Below are 19,026 nucleotides of genomic sequence, written 5' to 3'. Positions count from 1 at the left end.
GGGGGGGGGGGGGCATAAAAATTGGTCAGAGGGCCAAAGTGAATTTTTGATTTAACACAGGGCTGCACCCAAACTTTGATGTTTCCAGTGTGCTTCCAAAATCCTCCAGGCACTGCTTTTACACCACTTTATTCTCAGTCTTAATGTTACATTTTACATACAATCTGTCAGGCTGTAAAAAAACAAGGTGCTTTCTCTTGGCGGGCCGCAATAAAATCACTGTCGGGCCGCACTTTGCCCACCTGTGATATAAATCAATGCGGGGATTAGTATACTGGTTGTATCATGCAGCATTATGCAGTGAGTATTCATTGTGCCAACTTTCTAGCCTGATCTCAAAATAGGTCATGTTCAACCAAGTCACACGTCATTCATAACGGCTAAATATTTTTTTTTTAATCAGCTTTGGAGAGACTTTCTTTATAACTTGTTTAGCAAACTATATACCGTATTTGAAAGATGGATAGAAGACACAAAACATAAAATAAATTTTTTGTATTGTTATTATTTTTAGCAAAGGTGTTGCCCAAAGCTAGTAGGCGTAATAGAAAATATTAAAATTTTATTGACAAATAAAAATGTGCGAGGTAAAAACAAATAAAGGGGGGAACTAAATGCCTTCATTCCGTATCCTATTTTGTGGTTGTACAGAATGTGAATTATGCAAAAATTTCAGAAATCAGAAACGCTATATATGTGAAGAAGAAATGTGTTATCGATTTCATGGTGGCGACAACATGTTTATCAATATGATATTTTTTCCTTGAAATTTTATTGAAATTAATATTGGTGGTCAGGAAGTTCGCAAAACAAGGTATTAAATGAGGCCTTGTCCAGACTATCAAATTTGATAGATGTACATGCTAATACGGTCATGATGACATCGCATCATGACCATATATACAGGCACATCATAACTAGATTTTCTTACCTCAACGAAATCATTCAAACATAATAGCTTCCTGCTTTTCTTGTTCTTTGGTAGATTTGGTGCCACTGTACTGGAGGATCTCTTTATTCTCATTGAAGGGGTCATTTCTCCCCTTATCATTAAATTTTGTAAATCCTTGTCTATTGAATTGCCACATGACGGCTTATGGGCCTGCAAATTAAACTTAATAAGAAAATTAAAAACAACAAAAAATAATTTCTTATTATTATATTTAGCAAGAAATACATTTTTATGTAATTCAGGCAATTAATAACTTTAGGCCACCATTTAGGCCACCAATCTATTCAACGACCTACTAAATGATTAAGCAATGAGATAATTCTATGACAGAATCACTAATCCATGACCGTCTTGCATTCTCTGCAGGACAAAGATTCAACCCAAACCTTGTCATAGAATATAGACTAGAACTGCAAATGTGCAAAAAACTATAAGTAAGGCTATTTAGATTATACCATCATGCAAAAAAAAGCTCCTCACTGTTTTTCCTTGTTGAGAAACATATTCAACTTCATTCACCTTACACTTAAAGTCCATTGATATTTTTGATCGGTTCACTTTATCTTGGCAAAATGTTTTGAAAGTGGTCTTGGGTCCAGTGGCCCAGAAAAATATGACAATTTAGAGGTTTCAAAGGCTTATTTAGTCAATTTTATAGATAGAATCTACTAATAATATGTAGAAAATACATATAAGGAAAGAAATTGTGTTTGCATTATTATTTGCTTCTTGGGTCTTCTATTACTTTAAAAAAAAAGATTTATGATTGTAAATTTTTTTTAAATTCAATAAATGTTAGAATGACTGAAAGACTGATAAATTCAAAATTTGATATACTCACAACAATTTTTAGTTCTTTTCATTAAACCATCCATGTGTTCTACTGCAAAGATACACTATTGTTTACTGGTCATGCAAACATTGAAACAGAAATGAAGTATACTACTCCATCAACCATGCCAACTCACCTGTTTGATGCTGTTCGATTTATTAGGTGTTACTATTTCTTCTTGTACATCTGTCGTCGTTAGATTAATGTTACTGTCTTGTATAATAAGCTCACTCTCATCGCAGGCTGGTAATCCAACAGCAGAGACATCAAACTAAAAAAAAAAATTAAGCATTTGCCCAGGCAAGCATAGCATATGTGGCAAAGACAAGCCAATCCAGTCACTCATCGCAAAGATCAAATTTTAGTATTCAGTATTTACAGTAAAATGAGAGCTACAAAATGGTAAAAGAATCACTTAATCCGACATTTTGTTATGAAATTTCAGGAGTTTAAACATACAGCTGTTGAAATAACAATACAGTATTTGAGAAATCAGCCTTCAAAGTTCATGGTTTTGGGCATTTCTCAGGCAGAAACCATCATCAAATCGTTATTAAACCGTTGTTTTAACACTGAAAACGGGGAAAATAACAGCATAGTGATATATAGACAAAGGTTAGTAGTTTAGTGTAATAAAAGATTTCAAAAATGTTGACATTCCAGCATGTTTTGGCCATTATATTCTGAAACAGTATTTGTGACGAGTGACTGGTTTGGCTTGTCTTTGCCACATGTTTAGTGTCTTTGGTGATGTGTTTAAATTATATTGTTAGCTGCCCTCTATCTTGAGTGCATCAGGACATCATAGCTGCTATTATTATTTTTGGCAACAAAAATTTGCATCCTATACTTTGCTCAATTATTCATGTGTTCATTATTTGTTTATAAACTAGAGCAAACCATAAGGCGAGACTTTTTTCATACCTTGTTTAGCGAACCCGCCGACTGCAAATATTGATGAGTTAAAATAAAAATAAAATTTTTCTTTTGGCCAATTAGCGCACCCGCCGCCACGGCAAAGTGGAAATTTCAGAAAAAAATAAAATTTGTTCTTTATTTTTATTATGTCCTCCGCTGCCTTGAAATCTCCAAAGATAAGATATGTATATTTCTTCCTAATTATATAAATTTGAAGCATTTAACCATCCTATTTTACATTCACCAATAAAATTTTATTTTTATTTTCTCCTCCATCTAGATGTTTTTGGCAAAACTATTTGCTAAATAAGAAAAAAAATTTTACTTTTATTTTATTCCGCCCTTCTCTGATGACCTTTAAAAAAATAAGTATGCGAAACAAGGAATAAAAAAAGTTTCACCTAAATCTTTGTTTGGAATATCATTAATAAAAGCAAATCTTTAATAGGGATGTTTGTCCTACCAAATGTGTTATCATACTGAATGCTCAGTAAGTTCCAAATACTTGCGAAAAAAAAATCTCACAAGTGATTCGACTGGGAACTGAACCCACACTCTTCAGATAACTAGCCTGGTATCTTAACCACTAGACTACTGAGCTTGCACTTAATGGCTAGTGTTGAATCTTATCCACAAGTAGCAGGGGGTACTGCAATGCATTGCTATTCTAATGGCGTTTGCATCAGGAGATTTAATAGGAATGATTTTATCTGAAAGTAGTGGGTTTTCTTCTCACCCGAATTACTTGTATTTTTCAACTCACTGCGTATTCAGTACGATAACATACCAGGTAGGGCAAAATATCATATCTATTAAATCTTCTGACGCAAACACCATCGGAAAAGTAAATCTTGTATTGTATTTTAAAGCTTAACTCTTTGTATGTAAAGCTGTGTCCAGACCATCAAATTTTGACATAAAACTGTTGTATGCCCAAATATAGTCATGATGTGCCTATATATGTTTAGGCATGTCGCATGTTTTTGTCCAATAAAATTTGATAGCCTGTACATGGTTTTAACCATAGAGCTATTAAACAACTAGAGTGCTGACAAGATGGCGGAGCAATGCAGAGTTGTGTATGGTACCATCCAAGATGGCTGCCGTAGGAAAGCGCCGCCTTCAGGCTTAGTATACATATTATTACCATAAATAAGCCCTTTGACTGAATATTATTTCATTAATGATAATTAGTATTGATAATGACAAATTATTAAACTATTGCAGCCAAAAAGAGGCCAAGTAGAGCATCTTATTCAAATATTTAAAAGAATTAAAATCGTGTACATTAAACCCATACACCGCAACGCTCGAGTTTCAAAATACGGGTAACTAGCTGTACTGAACTTTCTGTGTAAATTGAGGGTGCCATTGAAAATGATAGTGCTCAGGCGAAATTTGATTGGCTAAATCTATGGCAGCCATCTTGGATGGTACACACACACAGCTCTGCGTATTTCGAACATCGAATACATTGCTGTTAGCGCTCTAGTATTCTTATTATATCTCTATGGTTTTAACTCACTGAATACTCCATCATGTCTATCCGTCCACCTCGTCGTTTTCTTCTGATGGGTGTGCTTGTTCGTTTGTTGATGCATTCTTTCTCAACCGCTCTATCTGTCAAGCTGACACCATTCCCTAGCTATAAAAATGGTAAATATTTCCTCATTATTTAACAATACCTTGATGAAAACTGCTATAAATGTATTTATTTTCAATAGCATTTAGTGGCCGGAAGTACAAAACAAACAAAACACAGTATTATTTTTGTAAAGCAGTGACTTCTATTTCCCTCTGTGTTGGATGATTGACCTCAAACCATATTCTATTTGTACGATCCCACACTGCCAATGTCTGTATGCACAATACTACCCTAGTTACTCTTACACTAACTGCAACACATAGTTCCACATTTTATCATGATTTGCAATTTTTTTTTTTAATCTGATATTTTAATATTTTACAGAGCGATTTAAAAGGTCACCTATTGCCAAAATTTTAAATAATAATTTGTAGGTGGTGGTTGTTTTTCTTTTTCCTTATTGTTCTTTTATGCTTTACACAGTATACTGTAGGCCTATTGCAGTTTTCTAATGTGTAAGACTACAGTTTCAGCAAGTGGCTGCTTGCAAGTCAATTGGAGTGAATGGATAAAGTGTACCTGAACATTATAATATTTCAATTTTTTTCAAAGATTTTGAGTTTCAAGAAGTGAAAAAAATATGTGTCAACAAATTAAGTGAGTATTCAAAATAAAGGAAGCTTTCTGTCTATGAAAATCAGACATACAAAGACAAAAATAATTAAAATTTATATTTCATGAAAACAAATAAAAAATATCAGGTAAATCTTTGAAATAAATTCCTCTTAATCACACAACTGCAATTAAAAGAATTAAATTCTTAAATCCTCTAATATGCAAAATAAAAATAAAATTTAATGTCGTAATTAACATTTTTAACGTTCTACATTGGAATTAAATTGAGTAGACTATAGTCTCTTTATATATGATTGATTCTCACTTCCTGTTCCAATTGGCCTTTTGGTAAGTAAGCAGAGTCTATATTATCCACGTCGGTCTACATTTAAATCCCAAGCTTCGAATGACTGTTAAAACGTGGAGTGGAAGCAACGCATATTAGTCTTGTCAAGTATTTGGTGCAATTTATATTTTGTACTCAATCTTTCAGTCCTCTAATCCCACATTTTCATGAATTTCCAGCTTAGTAAATGTGGCTAGACTTATATTTTTCTTCGGGATTTAATACAATACTGTACTTTAAAATAGTCATAATATTTGTTTATTTATTTTACAAATTAACTATTTATTACTATATTTTAATTATTTGTTTGAATTTAAACTGTGAATTCTGCAATCACCATTTATAACATGACCTTAATATATTTTTTATTAGAAAATAATATTTATCAGTGGTTAGCAGTTTCACAAAACAAGGTTAAAGAAAAGCCTTGCTATTAATTATAGTCCCCAAATACAAAAAAAAAAAAAATAATCCTATGAAGTATTAACGTAAAGCATTATGAATGAATTAAAATTTGAGTGATGTTACCTTCTTTAGAATGCTATTTGGTGAAATCGTTGGGAGGTGTAGTTGGGCTGATCGAATGCTTAGCTCCGGTTGATACTCCTTTTTCTTATTAGCACTCAGTGAAAATGATACTTGTTTTGAACTATTACTGCTACTAATAACAGATTTTGGCTGCAATAAAAGGAAAGGTAACAAATTATTAAAAATTTATCTAGAAGGAGGACGGTATTTTTAGGTTTGTAGCCAAATACAGTACTTGTGACTTACCTATGTATGCAGGCCCGTAGCCAGACTTCCAAGGGGGTGGGTCTTTTTTTAGCCAAAGGTGACCTTTGTATACGGGTGCCTCCGTGACCCAATGTGTACCGTAGGCACATGCTCTATGGTATGTGCTGCTTGATACATTGTGTGTAAATGCAGTACATGACTATCAACCTGCTTCAGCCATCATTCAGATCATTTTGGCCTGAGATAGATCCACAGGTCATAGGCTATAGGTCTAGCAGCTGTATGAGAAAAATATTTGGCCTGGAAAAGGGTGACCCCAGCCGAGGGGGGGGGGTCATCCAATCCCTCCGGCCCCCCCCCCTCTGGCTACGGGCCTGGTATGGGCATTATATCATATCACACATATTCTGAACTGCATGGGTTACACAAACTGAAAGGTCCACTGATTAATCTCAGATACTAAAGTATAATACATACTCCAAGTATTGAAATGCATGCCATCGTGTTGGGATTCAATATTTCAACGTTATTTATGTCATCAGGAATCATGACATGAATAATGTTGAAATATTGAATCCCAACATGATGGCATGCATTTCAATATCTGGAGTATGTATTATACTTTCATGTATGGGTTTAACATCTCCTATTTTTGACAAAAAACATAACTTGATAGTGAGGAGACTTTTAAAACATGTCAATGATTATTAACTAAGCAGCCACATATCTTGGTTTCTGACATCAAAAGAAACATAGATGGTAAAATTTTAATATCTATCAACTTAATAGTTTGCCACAACATGCCTCATTTGACCACATTTTAAATGGTTAGTTTGACCAACAAAAATGTCTGATATAGCTGACAGAATTGCATCTAGATCATAATCAATATACTATGATCATAACTCATTACCTAATTGGTCTTCTGAATATTTTCTACAAGGCCAGCAATACTCTCAAGTCAGTATAGGTAACCTTAGGTTTACAGATTTTTTAAAAGCATTGAAGTTTAATCATACAATAATTGTCATTTCCAAATTAATACCTTAGGTGCCAGATGTGAGATAAGTTTCATTTCAAACAATATCAAACACAATGTTTATGTTACAATTGTGTAATGTCAGTTGAATCTCACATGCTGTGTATCACAAGCTACCAAACTAGGTACAATTATTTTTATAACTTATTAATGATGTAAGGGAATCAACGCACCCCAATTGGAAATATGTAGACAACCTAAAATCTGCTGTAAGAACCCATCATTCCCTTGATGGTCTATGACAAAGATACTAGTATCTTGTCCCAAAAAAATAAATTAAAAGCTAGCTCAACCAAATGTAAACAAATTTTAGTTTTCAGAAGAAACAATTCTTACATTAAGCACCTCCAATACTGGATAGTAATCTAATTCAAAGTAATGTTAGTGTGCGGATAAATAGGCTGTCATTACTGTACATATACGGTGCACAAAATTTAGTGTCTGAATTTGTCAGTTTATGACCTTGACAGAGAGCTTATATCAGGCTAGCTTTGGGTATCTAACGCCAGAAAGCTAAATCCTGTCAGGTGGTCATTCATGATTAACATATTTGTTATTTCATTACGAAGCGCACTGTTTTTATCCTGGTCATTGGGTCCACATATTGCTGCCATATTGACGCTGTAGCAGGCAACCCAGGTACTCATACTCTTAGATGGAGAAAAACAGAGCAGATAATGCGCCTTGCTCATGGACACAAGCGACGTGCAAAGCAAGGGTGTAATATTATTTTCAAGACTAATCTATAAATCTGATTGTACTGAACATTGCAAAAACATTTATAACAGCATCATGTACTTTTTCCTACACTTCTACATACAGTAGTCTTTCAACACATGGTTTTCATATTAATATAAATAACTAGCACTCACAGTTGCAAACTGCACACTCTGTTTATTGATGGCTGAACCATTGTCTGCTTTTGCTTGTGTCAAAAGTCTCTGACCATGTATCTGGAGAGAGTTAGTAGCTAAACAAGAAAAAAAAATTATTACACGTGTTTCATTAAAAAAATTCTTTTTTTTAATTCACCCTATAAAAAAAGGACCGAAAACCACTTCTAGGTAAAAGGGTTACTTTTTTTTGTATTTATTTATTTAAATACCATGAAATGGTTTTACCNAAAACTCTCGTAAACCTGTCTCTTATACACATCTTCTACGATGCAAGCTGGGGTATCAATCACTTATAATTACAATGTATAACTTAACTTTGTAAAACCTTGATGAATCATAATTAGAAATACATTAATATATCTAATGAGATTAAATGTGGATGAAAATCTAATGCTAAAACCATGATAGTATACAAATATTGACTGCTCATGAGGGGAACCGTGAAATTTGTCTCGAGGTGATGTGGAGACCATAGCCTGTCTTCTACAGTCTCCATATCACCGAGGGGCTATAGATTTTACCATTTCAAGAATCTAGAGCATTCAAAATGTGTTTTATATACCTCATACATAGATTCTACGAGACCCTGGTCACACAGAATTGTGACCAGGGACCAATTATGGAAAAAAGGTCATAGTTGCTTTATACAGTGTAGTACATAATAATGTTGAGCAAATGTCCTAGTCATATTATATAATATTGGTTTTTCTTTTTTTTTTTTTGTTATTGTATATTTATATATTTACCAGTGAAAGTTGAATAAAATAAATATGTCTAGACTATGAGACTGCAGATCAATTACTACGAGACACAAAAAAGTAATGAAAATAGTACACACCAAGTAGTACAGTAATTAGGCTTACTTCGTAGGGTAAGTGATCAAATGGCCGATTTCTCTCAGCGTCATAGAGGTCGTGTCTCCTTTACTGTTTGTGCGTGTCATAAATACCATCATTTAGGGTGTTAGTACTTTCTATTGCCCGCCTCTTAACCAATCAGATGCCTAGAATCTATGTATGTGGTATATAATCGAAAATATATTTAGAGTCTACTATTAGAATGAGCTATGAAAATTGTTATAGTTGGAGACTTCAATACTTCAAAACTAATTTTACAACATACATTCTAAGGTGTCTTCATTGCTTGTGAAACTGTACACAGATCGAGGTTGTCTCTTAGCTTGTCCTGTATGCAATGCTTCGCTTTGGGCCACACAAATCGATGACATGTCCATAGATGATGTTACTTCTTGAGCCATGTCAATATGTTTGATAATACCTACAAATATTATAAAGAATTGCTGGCATTAACAGACTGGACTAAGCATTTTCACGATCTACAATTTCAATGCCCAAGTGTTAAATTTTCACTTTATTTCTTTCACATTCAACTACACTTATCAATTACAAGACGTAATTATTTGTTTTTATTGTTTAATAGCCTAATTATAAGTTTTACAAGCAGTGGTGCGGGAGAACGCCTCTCCCCTTCCCCCTCTCCCCTTCCCCCATTCGCCCTCCCCCATTGAAATTGTCCAAAGCAAAAATATCACTCTTAAATAGTTAAAAATCACCTTATTTCGCAAACCAGCGCCCCTTACTTAACTATCAATTACAAGACGTAATTATTTGTTTTTATTGTTTAATAGCCTAATTATAAGGTTTACAAGCAGTGGTGCGGGAGAACGCCTCTCCCCTTCCCCCATTCGCCCTCCCCCATTGAAATTGTCCAAAGCAAAAATATCACTCTTAAATAGTTAAAAATCACCTTATTTCGCAAACCAGCACCCCTCACTTAATTATTAAGCCCCACCAACTTCACATCCCCATCAGCCCCATCACCATCATATCAAGACTCCATACTGAGATACGCCATTTTTTACAAGGGTCTCCCAATATGGTGATGAACTCTTGATCTTTCTCCAAAAACAAAACAAAACTCTCGGAAACTAACCTGCTGCAAATTGATGACGTTTAAATATTTTTACCATATTATAAATTGTTTCCCTGAAGTCAGCAGGCAATGAGTATCACCACTCGTAGCAAATAAAATTAGATAAGTTTAATGGAAAGCTCAATTAACCAGATCTCTCAAAAGTGAATTCTCCTATAGTTGGAACCCCTCAACTTAGAGAGTGAAGTTGGTTTAGTTGTGTGAAAAGAAATCCCTGGTCACACAGAATTGTGACTAGGGACCAATTGTGGAAAAATGGTCATAGTTGCTTTATACAGTGCAGTACATAATAATGTTGAGCAAATGTCCTTGTCATATTATATAATATTGGTTTTTCTTATTTTTTTTTTGTTATTGTATATTTATATATTTACCAGTGAAAGTTGAATAAAATAAATATGTCTAGACTATGAGACTGCAGATCAATTAAGCAAAGAATGGACAGGTATACTGTACTTGGTAATCTAAAGTAGCTTAATTCTATATAGGGGTTTATGAGATTCATATAATTTGACAGCAAAGTATAATGTATTAACTTTATATGGAGGCATCAACTCAATAACGCAAACATCAACAGAGCTTTGGCGTCCAATCGTAAATATACAGTGGCCAATGCAAGGAAATCAATCAGTATGGAAAGCATGCAATACACAAAGTGTAATTAACTAAACAAACTGCCAAATGAAATCTCATCTAATGGATTTTTTTTTTCAGGCATGAAAGGTATCCACTATCGTACTGACTGGTGATGAGACATTTTACATCAATTAACATTGACAATGTGTCAAAGGAAATCGTTAATTTTCTTTCAAGGTGCAATTTTAGAAAACATACAACATTTTCTATCAGAGGAACTTGTTACTATTTTTTTTCAAGGTGCAATTTTAGGAAACATACAACATTCAAATTTGATCTTCAATTTGAAAATCATATGAGTAATGGGAATTGAATACTTGGTACAGTATACTAGAAATATCAGATGGATTTGACGGTTATATTCCAGAATTTTTATCAGAGGAAATTGTCAATTTTTTTTCAAGGTACAATTTTAGAAAACATACAACATTCAAATTTGATCATCAATTTGAAAATCATGTGAGTAATAGAAATTAAATACTGGTATAATAGAAATATCAGATGGATTTGTGGCTAGGTTATTCCAGAATTTTCTATCAGAGGAAATTGTTAATATTTTTTTCACGGTACAATTTTAGAAAACATACAACATTCAAATTTGATCATCAGTGTGAAAATCATTATCAGAATTGCATACCTGGTATACTAGAAACATCAGGTGGATTTGTGGCTAGGCTTATTCCAGAATTTTCTATTGGTGTTGAGTTGAGATTTCTATCTGCGCATACGTTCCAGTGTCCTTCTAAATTCTTATCAACTATTGAAGAAATTTAAAAAATAAACTAAAGGCCTGTCCACACTATAACATTTTATGTGAGAATATTTTGACTGATGTACAGTACCCATATATGAGCATGAAGATGTCACATTACACCCAAATATTTGTCACATGAAATTTGATAGTGTGGATAAAGTATAATATGCAGAAAAAAAAATAAATAATAATCTGTGTCAAACTAAAAAAATTCAAAATTTGAATCACTTTTCTATATTGGATTTGGATTTATTATTCGGTGTAAACACCAAGGATAGCCCAGGAAAGTCTAGAAAAAGACTTATTTCCAGTGGGTCCTTCTGGTGGTGACTAGGGAGTACACCGGGAGACAAGTCCCCTACTCTTTTCCAAAGGTGCACTGCGTTCTTTAACATGCACATGGGCCATAAATGCACACGGGAAAAACGACTTTAACGTCTTATCCATCCAAAAGACAGTCTGCTACTGTAACTTGTATTTCAGCCCTCCAGCAGAAACACAAGAAGAGGCAGCGATGGGAATTGACCCGGGGACCTAGACACACAGTGGATACCACCAGATTAGCCGACTGAGCTAAGCTGCTCTCTCAATATATGTATTAGCATAAAATTTATAGTTATTAGGACTCATACAATTTAATTAGAAGATAAAACATGCAATCTTCTGAATTATTATAGATCTAAAAAAAATAACAGAAACAAAAGAATGAAAATAATGAAGAAAACAGTTTACAAAAAGGTCTCCCTCCAATTAAAGACCACTTTTGTGACCAGGGTTTCCATGGTGACAACAGCATTGGTCTTTTTGTATGGAATAATTATGATAAAAGACAGTTGTTCATCTGGAACCACAGAAAAGTAGTTTTTAATTGTGGCAAAGACAAGCCAAATCAGTCACTCGTCGCAAAAAACAATTTTTTGTAATATTAGTACAGGGTTAAACAGTAAAATGAGAGCTAAAAAATTGTAAAAAAAATCATTTAAATCTGATATTTTGTTATGAAGTTAAAGGAGTTTAGACATACAGCTGTTTAAAGAACAATATTGGAGAAATCAGCCTTCAAAGTTTATGACTTCAGGCATTTCTCATGCAGAAACCATCACTAAATCGTTAAAAAATGTTGTTTTAACATTAAAAAATGGGGAAAATAAAAGCATACCACAATGTGTAGATGTATAAAGATAGTAGTTTATTGCAATAAAATAGATTTAAAAAATGTTGACATTCCAGCATGTTTTGGCCATATCTCTGAAACACAATTTGCGACGAGTGACTGGTTTGGCTTGTCTTTGCCACAATTGGAGGAAAACCTGTATTTCTATTGCAAATAGTGAATCACCATTAAAATTCAATGAAATCATATACTAGATATCATATAGCATTTTAAATAATATTTTAAACTAGTTAACAATTAAATGAGTGGAGTACCTGGAATATTAGATAAATCCCCAGCTGACTCATAGTCATTTATACCAAGTCCCATCTCCTTCTGAAGAGTTGAGTTTGCTCGATTGGAACCAGTAAATTTTCCTACAGAAGGCCTCTTCTTTGGAGTGACTTTGGATACTGAAGACAAAAGGAAAAAATGAAAAAAAATTACTTATCCACTAATGCTCTGAGCTTCTCAATCCATGGACCGTGTGGTCCAAAAATGGACCACAAGTTTTAAAAATTAGAAGGGCAAGATATCGGGTATTGAGAGTGGCGTAACGATGAGCAACAGGGCCAGGGGGAAAAGAAGTGTTGGGGCCCAATGAATTTTATTAATCGATTTAGGAATGTTAGAAAGTGGCCGCAGGGGTCCATTCTCAGTAAAATATATCAACAATACTGTAGCGGTGAAGCTTGTTATATATCTGAACATGATTTGTATTAAATTTATGTGAATTCTAATAGCCCCTTCTTCATTCTGTTCATTAGTAAGGGGGTCCCCTTTGGTAACTGGGGGCTCCGAGAGCTGACAGGCATTATGCCACTGCGCACATACAATTTGGATGTACAGTACTGTAAATAGTTGAAGCTATGACTGCATTAAGTATTAAAAAAATAAAAAATCCCCAAATTAACTTGTCAATGTTTTTTTTTCTATCATTCTATATCTAAAAGCATTCCAGTTAACAACACAATTGTACTAGTAGGGTTAATTTATCTTAAAGTATTAATATACTATTCTGAAAGAAATTAAAAAAAATTATAATACAGGTCTCTAACTAAAGACACCTCTATGTAAAGACAACTTTTCCGTGCCCCTGGATGAAAAACAAAGACCATAAAAATCCTAGTATTAAAAGCAGTTAATTTATACTTTCATAATGTAAGTTTACCTTTGATAAATGGTAGTCCTTTAGATCTTCTCCCAAATGACTTTGGTTTCAGCTTATTGAGAAAACTGAACTGAACTGGTTCTACTGGTCTTGCTATCTCCTCAGATGCTGCAGATGTTTGAAAATAAAAATAGAATTTGGTAGTTGGTGGTAAGGATATAAACCATTTCCTTAAACCAAGTCTAAATGTGTTTCTTGGCAAGCATATTCTCATTATTATTCAAAGATTGTACTTCAGAAATTAATAAATATCATTTTTTAAAACCATATTTATATATGGTTAACCCTTCCAGCATATCCTAGGTCAGTTGATATTCAGAAGCCCTTAAATAAGTAAAATAATATATAAAATCACTTTATTTTGAAACAAAACAAAGGAAAACATACACAAAACCTATGCCATGACTTAATTAGTGACGTCTCTTTATGAGGCTAGTGAGTGGAGTTGTTATTAATTGTGAAAATGCTGCTGTCACAGGATTTGAACCCAGGACATAAGGCAAGCATCCATTCCTAACCACTAAAGCTGGAGTCAGTCTTTCATTTTGACAGAAGTATGTAGACACGTCACTTGATATTTCCTAACCACACTATTAAATTGTTTTGATAAATAACTTGTTAACTCATAATAATTTTAGGGACAATCTAAACTACTGATACAGGATCTATTCCTATGCAGGTCTCTGCATAGAAATAGCTGAATTTTTGTGGACAAATTTAGCAGTAAAAATTTTTCAATTGGGAGAACACTGACTTACATAGCCAAGTCTAGTGCTTCACATTATTACGCTGGTCATTGGATCAAACACGTATGAAACACATACTTAACTCCACTGGGACAATTTAATGACGTTGCAGACAGTCATCAGCACCATTAATTTCTTTAAGAATGGAATTACAATCTTGCCAACTGACAACAGACACATAATTAATGTTCTATATTTGTTGTATAGACCTTAAATTGACTGGTAATTGATTAAGCGATTTTTTTAGTAAAAAGCCTGCAAATGAGAGAATTAAAAGCTGAATTGTGTACATTTGAAATTTACATAATATCTCAAAATACATAGTATTATCTATGTAAACGATAAAATTGATGTAGTTCAACTTATTCATCAGTTATTAAATGGTTGATGCTGATGAACGTAGCAGGTATTGTACCACCAAAAAAACTGTATGAATATTAAATAAATATTAATGTCTCAATTAAGTCAAAGTGTCTTGCAATACTCCATCAACCATTTAATATACAGAATATATGTATCGACAACCAGTTGAAATTTCACAAACAAGGGGAATATACATAATTATACAGTTAACAAAGAAAAAGAATGTTTACCCTAAGGAGACTTTTTGCTTTAGAAATTGATTATCATATTATTTCATTGTTCTATAAATCTATTGTGCAATGCATTCTGACTTTTGCTTGGTGTGTTTCCTAATAATTCTTTCAGGGAGATTGACAAAAAACTATTTTACAGAATCAATACACAAGGAAGGAAGATTATAGTTAATATAATAATAATAATTAATAATAATTAATAATTATAGGTCAACACCTTGATGTTATACGTCAAGATTTTATTGTTACTAAAGTTTGCAATATCCCTTATAAAAAACTCATTCTTTGTCTTGCAGTTTTCGAGCTGGTACCTTAATTCAAGATTACTCTTTATGAGAAAGCTAAATACTAAACGTTACAGTAAGTCTTTTATTCCAACAGCAATCAGAGTGTTTAATGAAACCATTACTAGATAAATTCAATAATAATACTAATAAAAATAATAACAATAACAATAACTTTCAAACTTGCACTCACGTCTCACTTGTTTGATAGTACTTCCAAATAATTTTTTCTAATTGTTGTGTCTGTAGTACGTGTTGTGTTTTGCTTTTGTTTCGAGAACACAGTCGTGACACCCATGATTTCTGTTTAATGCTGTACTGAACTACATGCTTCTTTGAGTTTTTACCTGAACTGAGATTTGGCATGCGCTTAATAACCGCAAGAAAATGGGGCAATATCAATGCTCATACCAGTACCAGTACCATAAATATAATAATAATAAGTTTATACTTATGCCAAGATCAAATGCATTTCCTCCTTGGATGATTAATAAGTTTATACTTATGCCAAGATCAAATGCATTTCCTCCTTGAATAATTAAGTATTTTTTTTAATTTTAAAATACTGCTAGTGATAATAATTATGGTTACAGGCATTTAAAAATAATCCTTAGACACTGTGGCATAATACTAACGAAAATCATACCAGGACAAAATACTGTCTGATGTGTGTGTATTAGTCCATTCAGTAGGTTTGTATGGGTTTGTAGCTGGTTATAGTTGTGTGTATGAAGAGTGTTGATTGAAAATACTATGTACATTTGTAAATGAGGGAAATGGGAAATTTTAGACATTACAGTTACAATCAACATGTGTTTTTCATCACTCGTAATCATAGGGTGTTAAAAGATCAATAATAAAAAAAAAATCTTTAGTATTGCTGATACAGTAGCTTAAAAGTCATTCCATATGTCATCTAATCCATATCAATTTACAGTGGCTTCTCTACAATACAAGTAACAAATCAATTTAAGCATCCACAAAAAATATACTGCACATTTAAATTAAATCTTAGTACATAATCTTCACACCAGATTTTAAAAATATAAAAATTATTTCTTACCTGGTAAATCACGCCTAAGAATTTCCAAATCGGGAAATGTTTCTTCTTCTTCTGCAAATGCTGTTGTTGCTGTTGTCATGGTTGAATTGGTAGGGCATAGTGTTGTATCTTCAGCTGCGGAGAATATAACATTAAGTATTAATAGATTTGACCGACGTTAAATCCTACAACTGGTGAATATCCCTAATATTGCATATTTCCTGTGCGCAAGTTGTGCAATATTTCATCCAAAAAAATCCATGTGCTGTTATAGCTTAATAGGCAAAGTATTTTTATCTGTGGTGTCCAATTTGAAAATGTCATTTGAATAATTTTCAGTATAATTTCCTCTTTAAAAAAAATAATGTTTACAAGATCAGTTCCAAGTGTCACAATGTACAGTAATGTTGTTCTTGACTGTCAGACTAAAAAGGTAAGAATAAACAGTAGCGTGTGTAATGGATTCGGACTAGCTGAGTAGGCATATGATATATTGTGAAGATCACATTTAACCAATGTCTAGTTAATTCAGATACAACACCTACGGTCTTAAACAGACACTTCGGCACTCAATGGCAAATTTGAAAAGTAGAATGTAGCTCTGTACACACCATATGGAAACGTTTTTGCCACTTTTTATCATTTGCTAGTTCAGCTTTCAAGAAAGCAGCGAACTGTCGTCAAATCAACCCTGCTGTACAGGTAGTTAGGATTGACCAATTAAAAACATTGGGTTTGTTTCATTTTTATTATGGGTTTAATTTGCACAGTAAACATTCTTTTGTTAAAACTTGTATTTGAACATATATTTAGCAATACACATAGTACAATGTAAAGTGAACAAAAATGTTGAGATAGCTCTTCCCCTAGTCCACGCTTTTGTGTTGGCGGTATTGGCTTAGCCCTACACCCCTACGGAAATTTTCAAACGGTCCAAACTATAAATTGCATTTTTTTTTTTGGCAGAAATATAGCCTAATTGCTGCAAGTATCTTGTCTTAGGATTTTTGTTTTTTAATAAAGGTAATAAAAGCAGACAAAAAATGCAACTGATAACTAAATGAGGCCAAATTACACAAAGAAAGTTCGTCAAACACTGCGAACACAAGTCAAGCAAACAGAAGTATGACGTCATACCATTGATTCAGACTATCAGATATTTGTCACAGAAAATTTGAGATTGTGAAAAAGGACTATATATTTTCATTTCGTTTCATTTATTTTGTCAAACAAACAATACAAATAAATTCAAGTTACAACAGACCTAAAATCAGAGACGGGATAAAGAGCAAACTAAATTGCTGTATAAAGTTTCTCTGCTGATCTAAGATGAAATACATGAAATATATATCTATGTTCTATAAAAATTTTAAAAAAAGCAAAAACAGTCAATCAAAAAGTTATAAAAGAATTGAAAAAACTAAAATTCTGAAATTATTTACAGCATAGCACGCACAGAAGCAATGTACTGTTACTCTCAAGGAGCCATTAGAAAACCCAAGAGGGCCATTCTATACCCAAGTCTAGGTACTAAAAACAAACTCCCTGAGAATAACCGTAAATAATTTCTGCAGCAAAGCACAGCAAACAGTGACAGCAAACGAAATAGCAGCGACAGCAGCAGAGCAGATAAAAGAAAGGAAATTCTTTTTTTCTCTTTTAAATCCAAGGTTATCTGCCATCCAAAACCCAACAATGTTTTATCAATCAACACCAAGAGAAAGGTTCGCATGACTTAGTCGTAGTGCTAGTCGAAGTTTGTTTTAAGAATACAAAATGATGTAATTTTGAAGTTTTAGCTCGAACTAAGATGAAAGTCATTTTAAGAATACCGGGGTCAGGGCTTAAGCAAAAAGTATATCTACTTGTTTCAATTGCAGAGTGATACTCATCAGGAGCGCTGAGAGTGGATGATGTATCTATGTCGGATATACAGTCATCTGCTATTGTCTCCATGCTGTCCGTAGCGCTACTGGATTCAGACAGTCGGCTCGTGTCATCCTCTAATAAGTCAGAGCTTGAACACTCACTCACCTATGTTATAAAATAACATGAAAATTTGTTGGATTGAATATACTATCACCTGCTTTTGGACACCCAGCTTTTAAGGGGAAACTCACCTAATTAGGAGGCATTAGTATTAAGGAGACATCCTTAATTAAAGTGAAACTTTTGTTTGGCTACAAACAAAGAAAAATAAAGTCTATTTTTTAATCAGAAGATACCCTAAAGACGACACTGTTTTAGTCCCAAAGGAGTACCCTAAATAGGGATTCTATTGTATTTTACAGGAAGCATCATAGGTTGCTAAACCAGTGAGCCACTGTATGTTCACTGCACAGTGGAGACCTAGTCCCCATTTCAATTTCTATTTCTATTTGTAAAAATATGTTGGTATCTGTTTCTGTATGGGTACTGCAGTGGACCTCAACACTGAGTAAAGCATACAGACAGAGATGGTATTGTGAATGTGGTGTGAACAGATCGTTACACCAGAGAGGCAGTAGCCACAATTAAAATTATTGTAATCATCATTATTATTATTACTACAGTAATATTATCATTATTACCATCACTACAGTAATATTATCATTATTACCATTACTACAGTAACAGGTTATAACTGGGGGAGGGGAGAGAGAGAGTTTAATAGGATTGAACTAAAGACTTTTGGAATAAAAATTGAACACTTTAACCTCCATACCAAGGCTTAACATCATCTCAATTCCATCATTTTCTTATGTTGGCATCATTGCTAAATCAGATAAAATTT

The 19,026-nt window shown here is 33.4% G+C and overlaps 1 protein-coding gene across 3 annotated transcripts in view; it reads right to left on the bottom strand.

The window, feature by feature from the left end:
• Positions 1–19,026, bottom strand: part of LOC117121941 — a 28,966-nt gene that overhangs the window by 2,343 nt on the left and 7,597 nt on the right. For 2 of the 3 annotated variants that reach the window (XM_033267370.1, XM_033267362.1), the window contains exons 7-17: positions 18,119–18,287; positions 16,275–16,388; positions 13,586–13,693; positions 12,690–12,827; positions 11,145–11,264; positions 9,041–9,196; positions 7,895–7,992; positions 5,777–5,926; positions 4,228–4,347; positions 1,921–2,055; positions 932–1,114 (exon numbers count right to left, since the gene is read on the bottom strand). In XM_033267370.1, coding sequence (XP_033123261.1) covers positions 932–1,114; positions 1,921–2,055; positions 4,228–4,347; positions 5,777–5,926; positions 7,895–7,992; positions 9,041–9,196; positions 11,145–11,264; positions 12,690–12,827; positions 13,586–13,693; positions 16,275–16,388; positions 18,119–18,287 — 1,491 coding nt within the window. The remainder of the gene's footprint in view (positions 1–931; positions 1,115–1,920; positions 2,056–4,227; positions 4,348–5,776; positions 5,927–7,894; positions 7,993–9,040; positions 9,197–11,144; positions 11,265–12,689; positions 12,828–13,585; positions 13,694–16,274; positions 16,389–18,118; positions 18,288–19,026) is intronic. The other variant, XM_033267380.1, reaches the window with a different exon arrangement.

This window comes from Anneissia japonica, unplaced genomic scaffold (assembly GCF_011630105.1).
Source record: "Anneissia japonica isolate Jap-2015-1 unplaced genomic scaffold, ASM1163010v1 scaffold1208_len1460985_cov181, whole genome shotgun sequence".
NCBI lineage: Eukaryota > Metazoa > Echinodermata > Crinoidea > Comatulida > Comatulidae > Anneissia > Anneissia japonica.
Note: the sequence above shows the minus strand (reverse complement) of the source record. Positions and strands in the feature narration are given on the sequence as shown.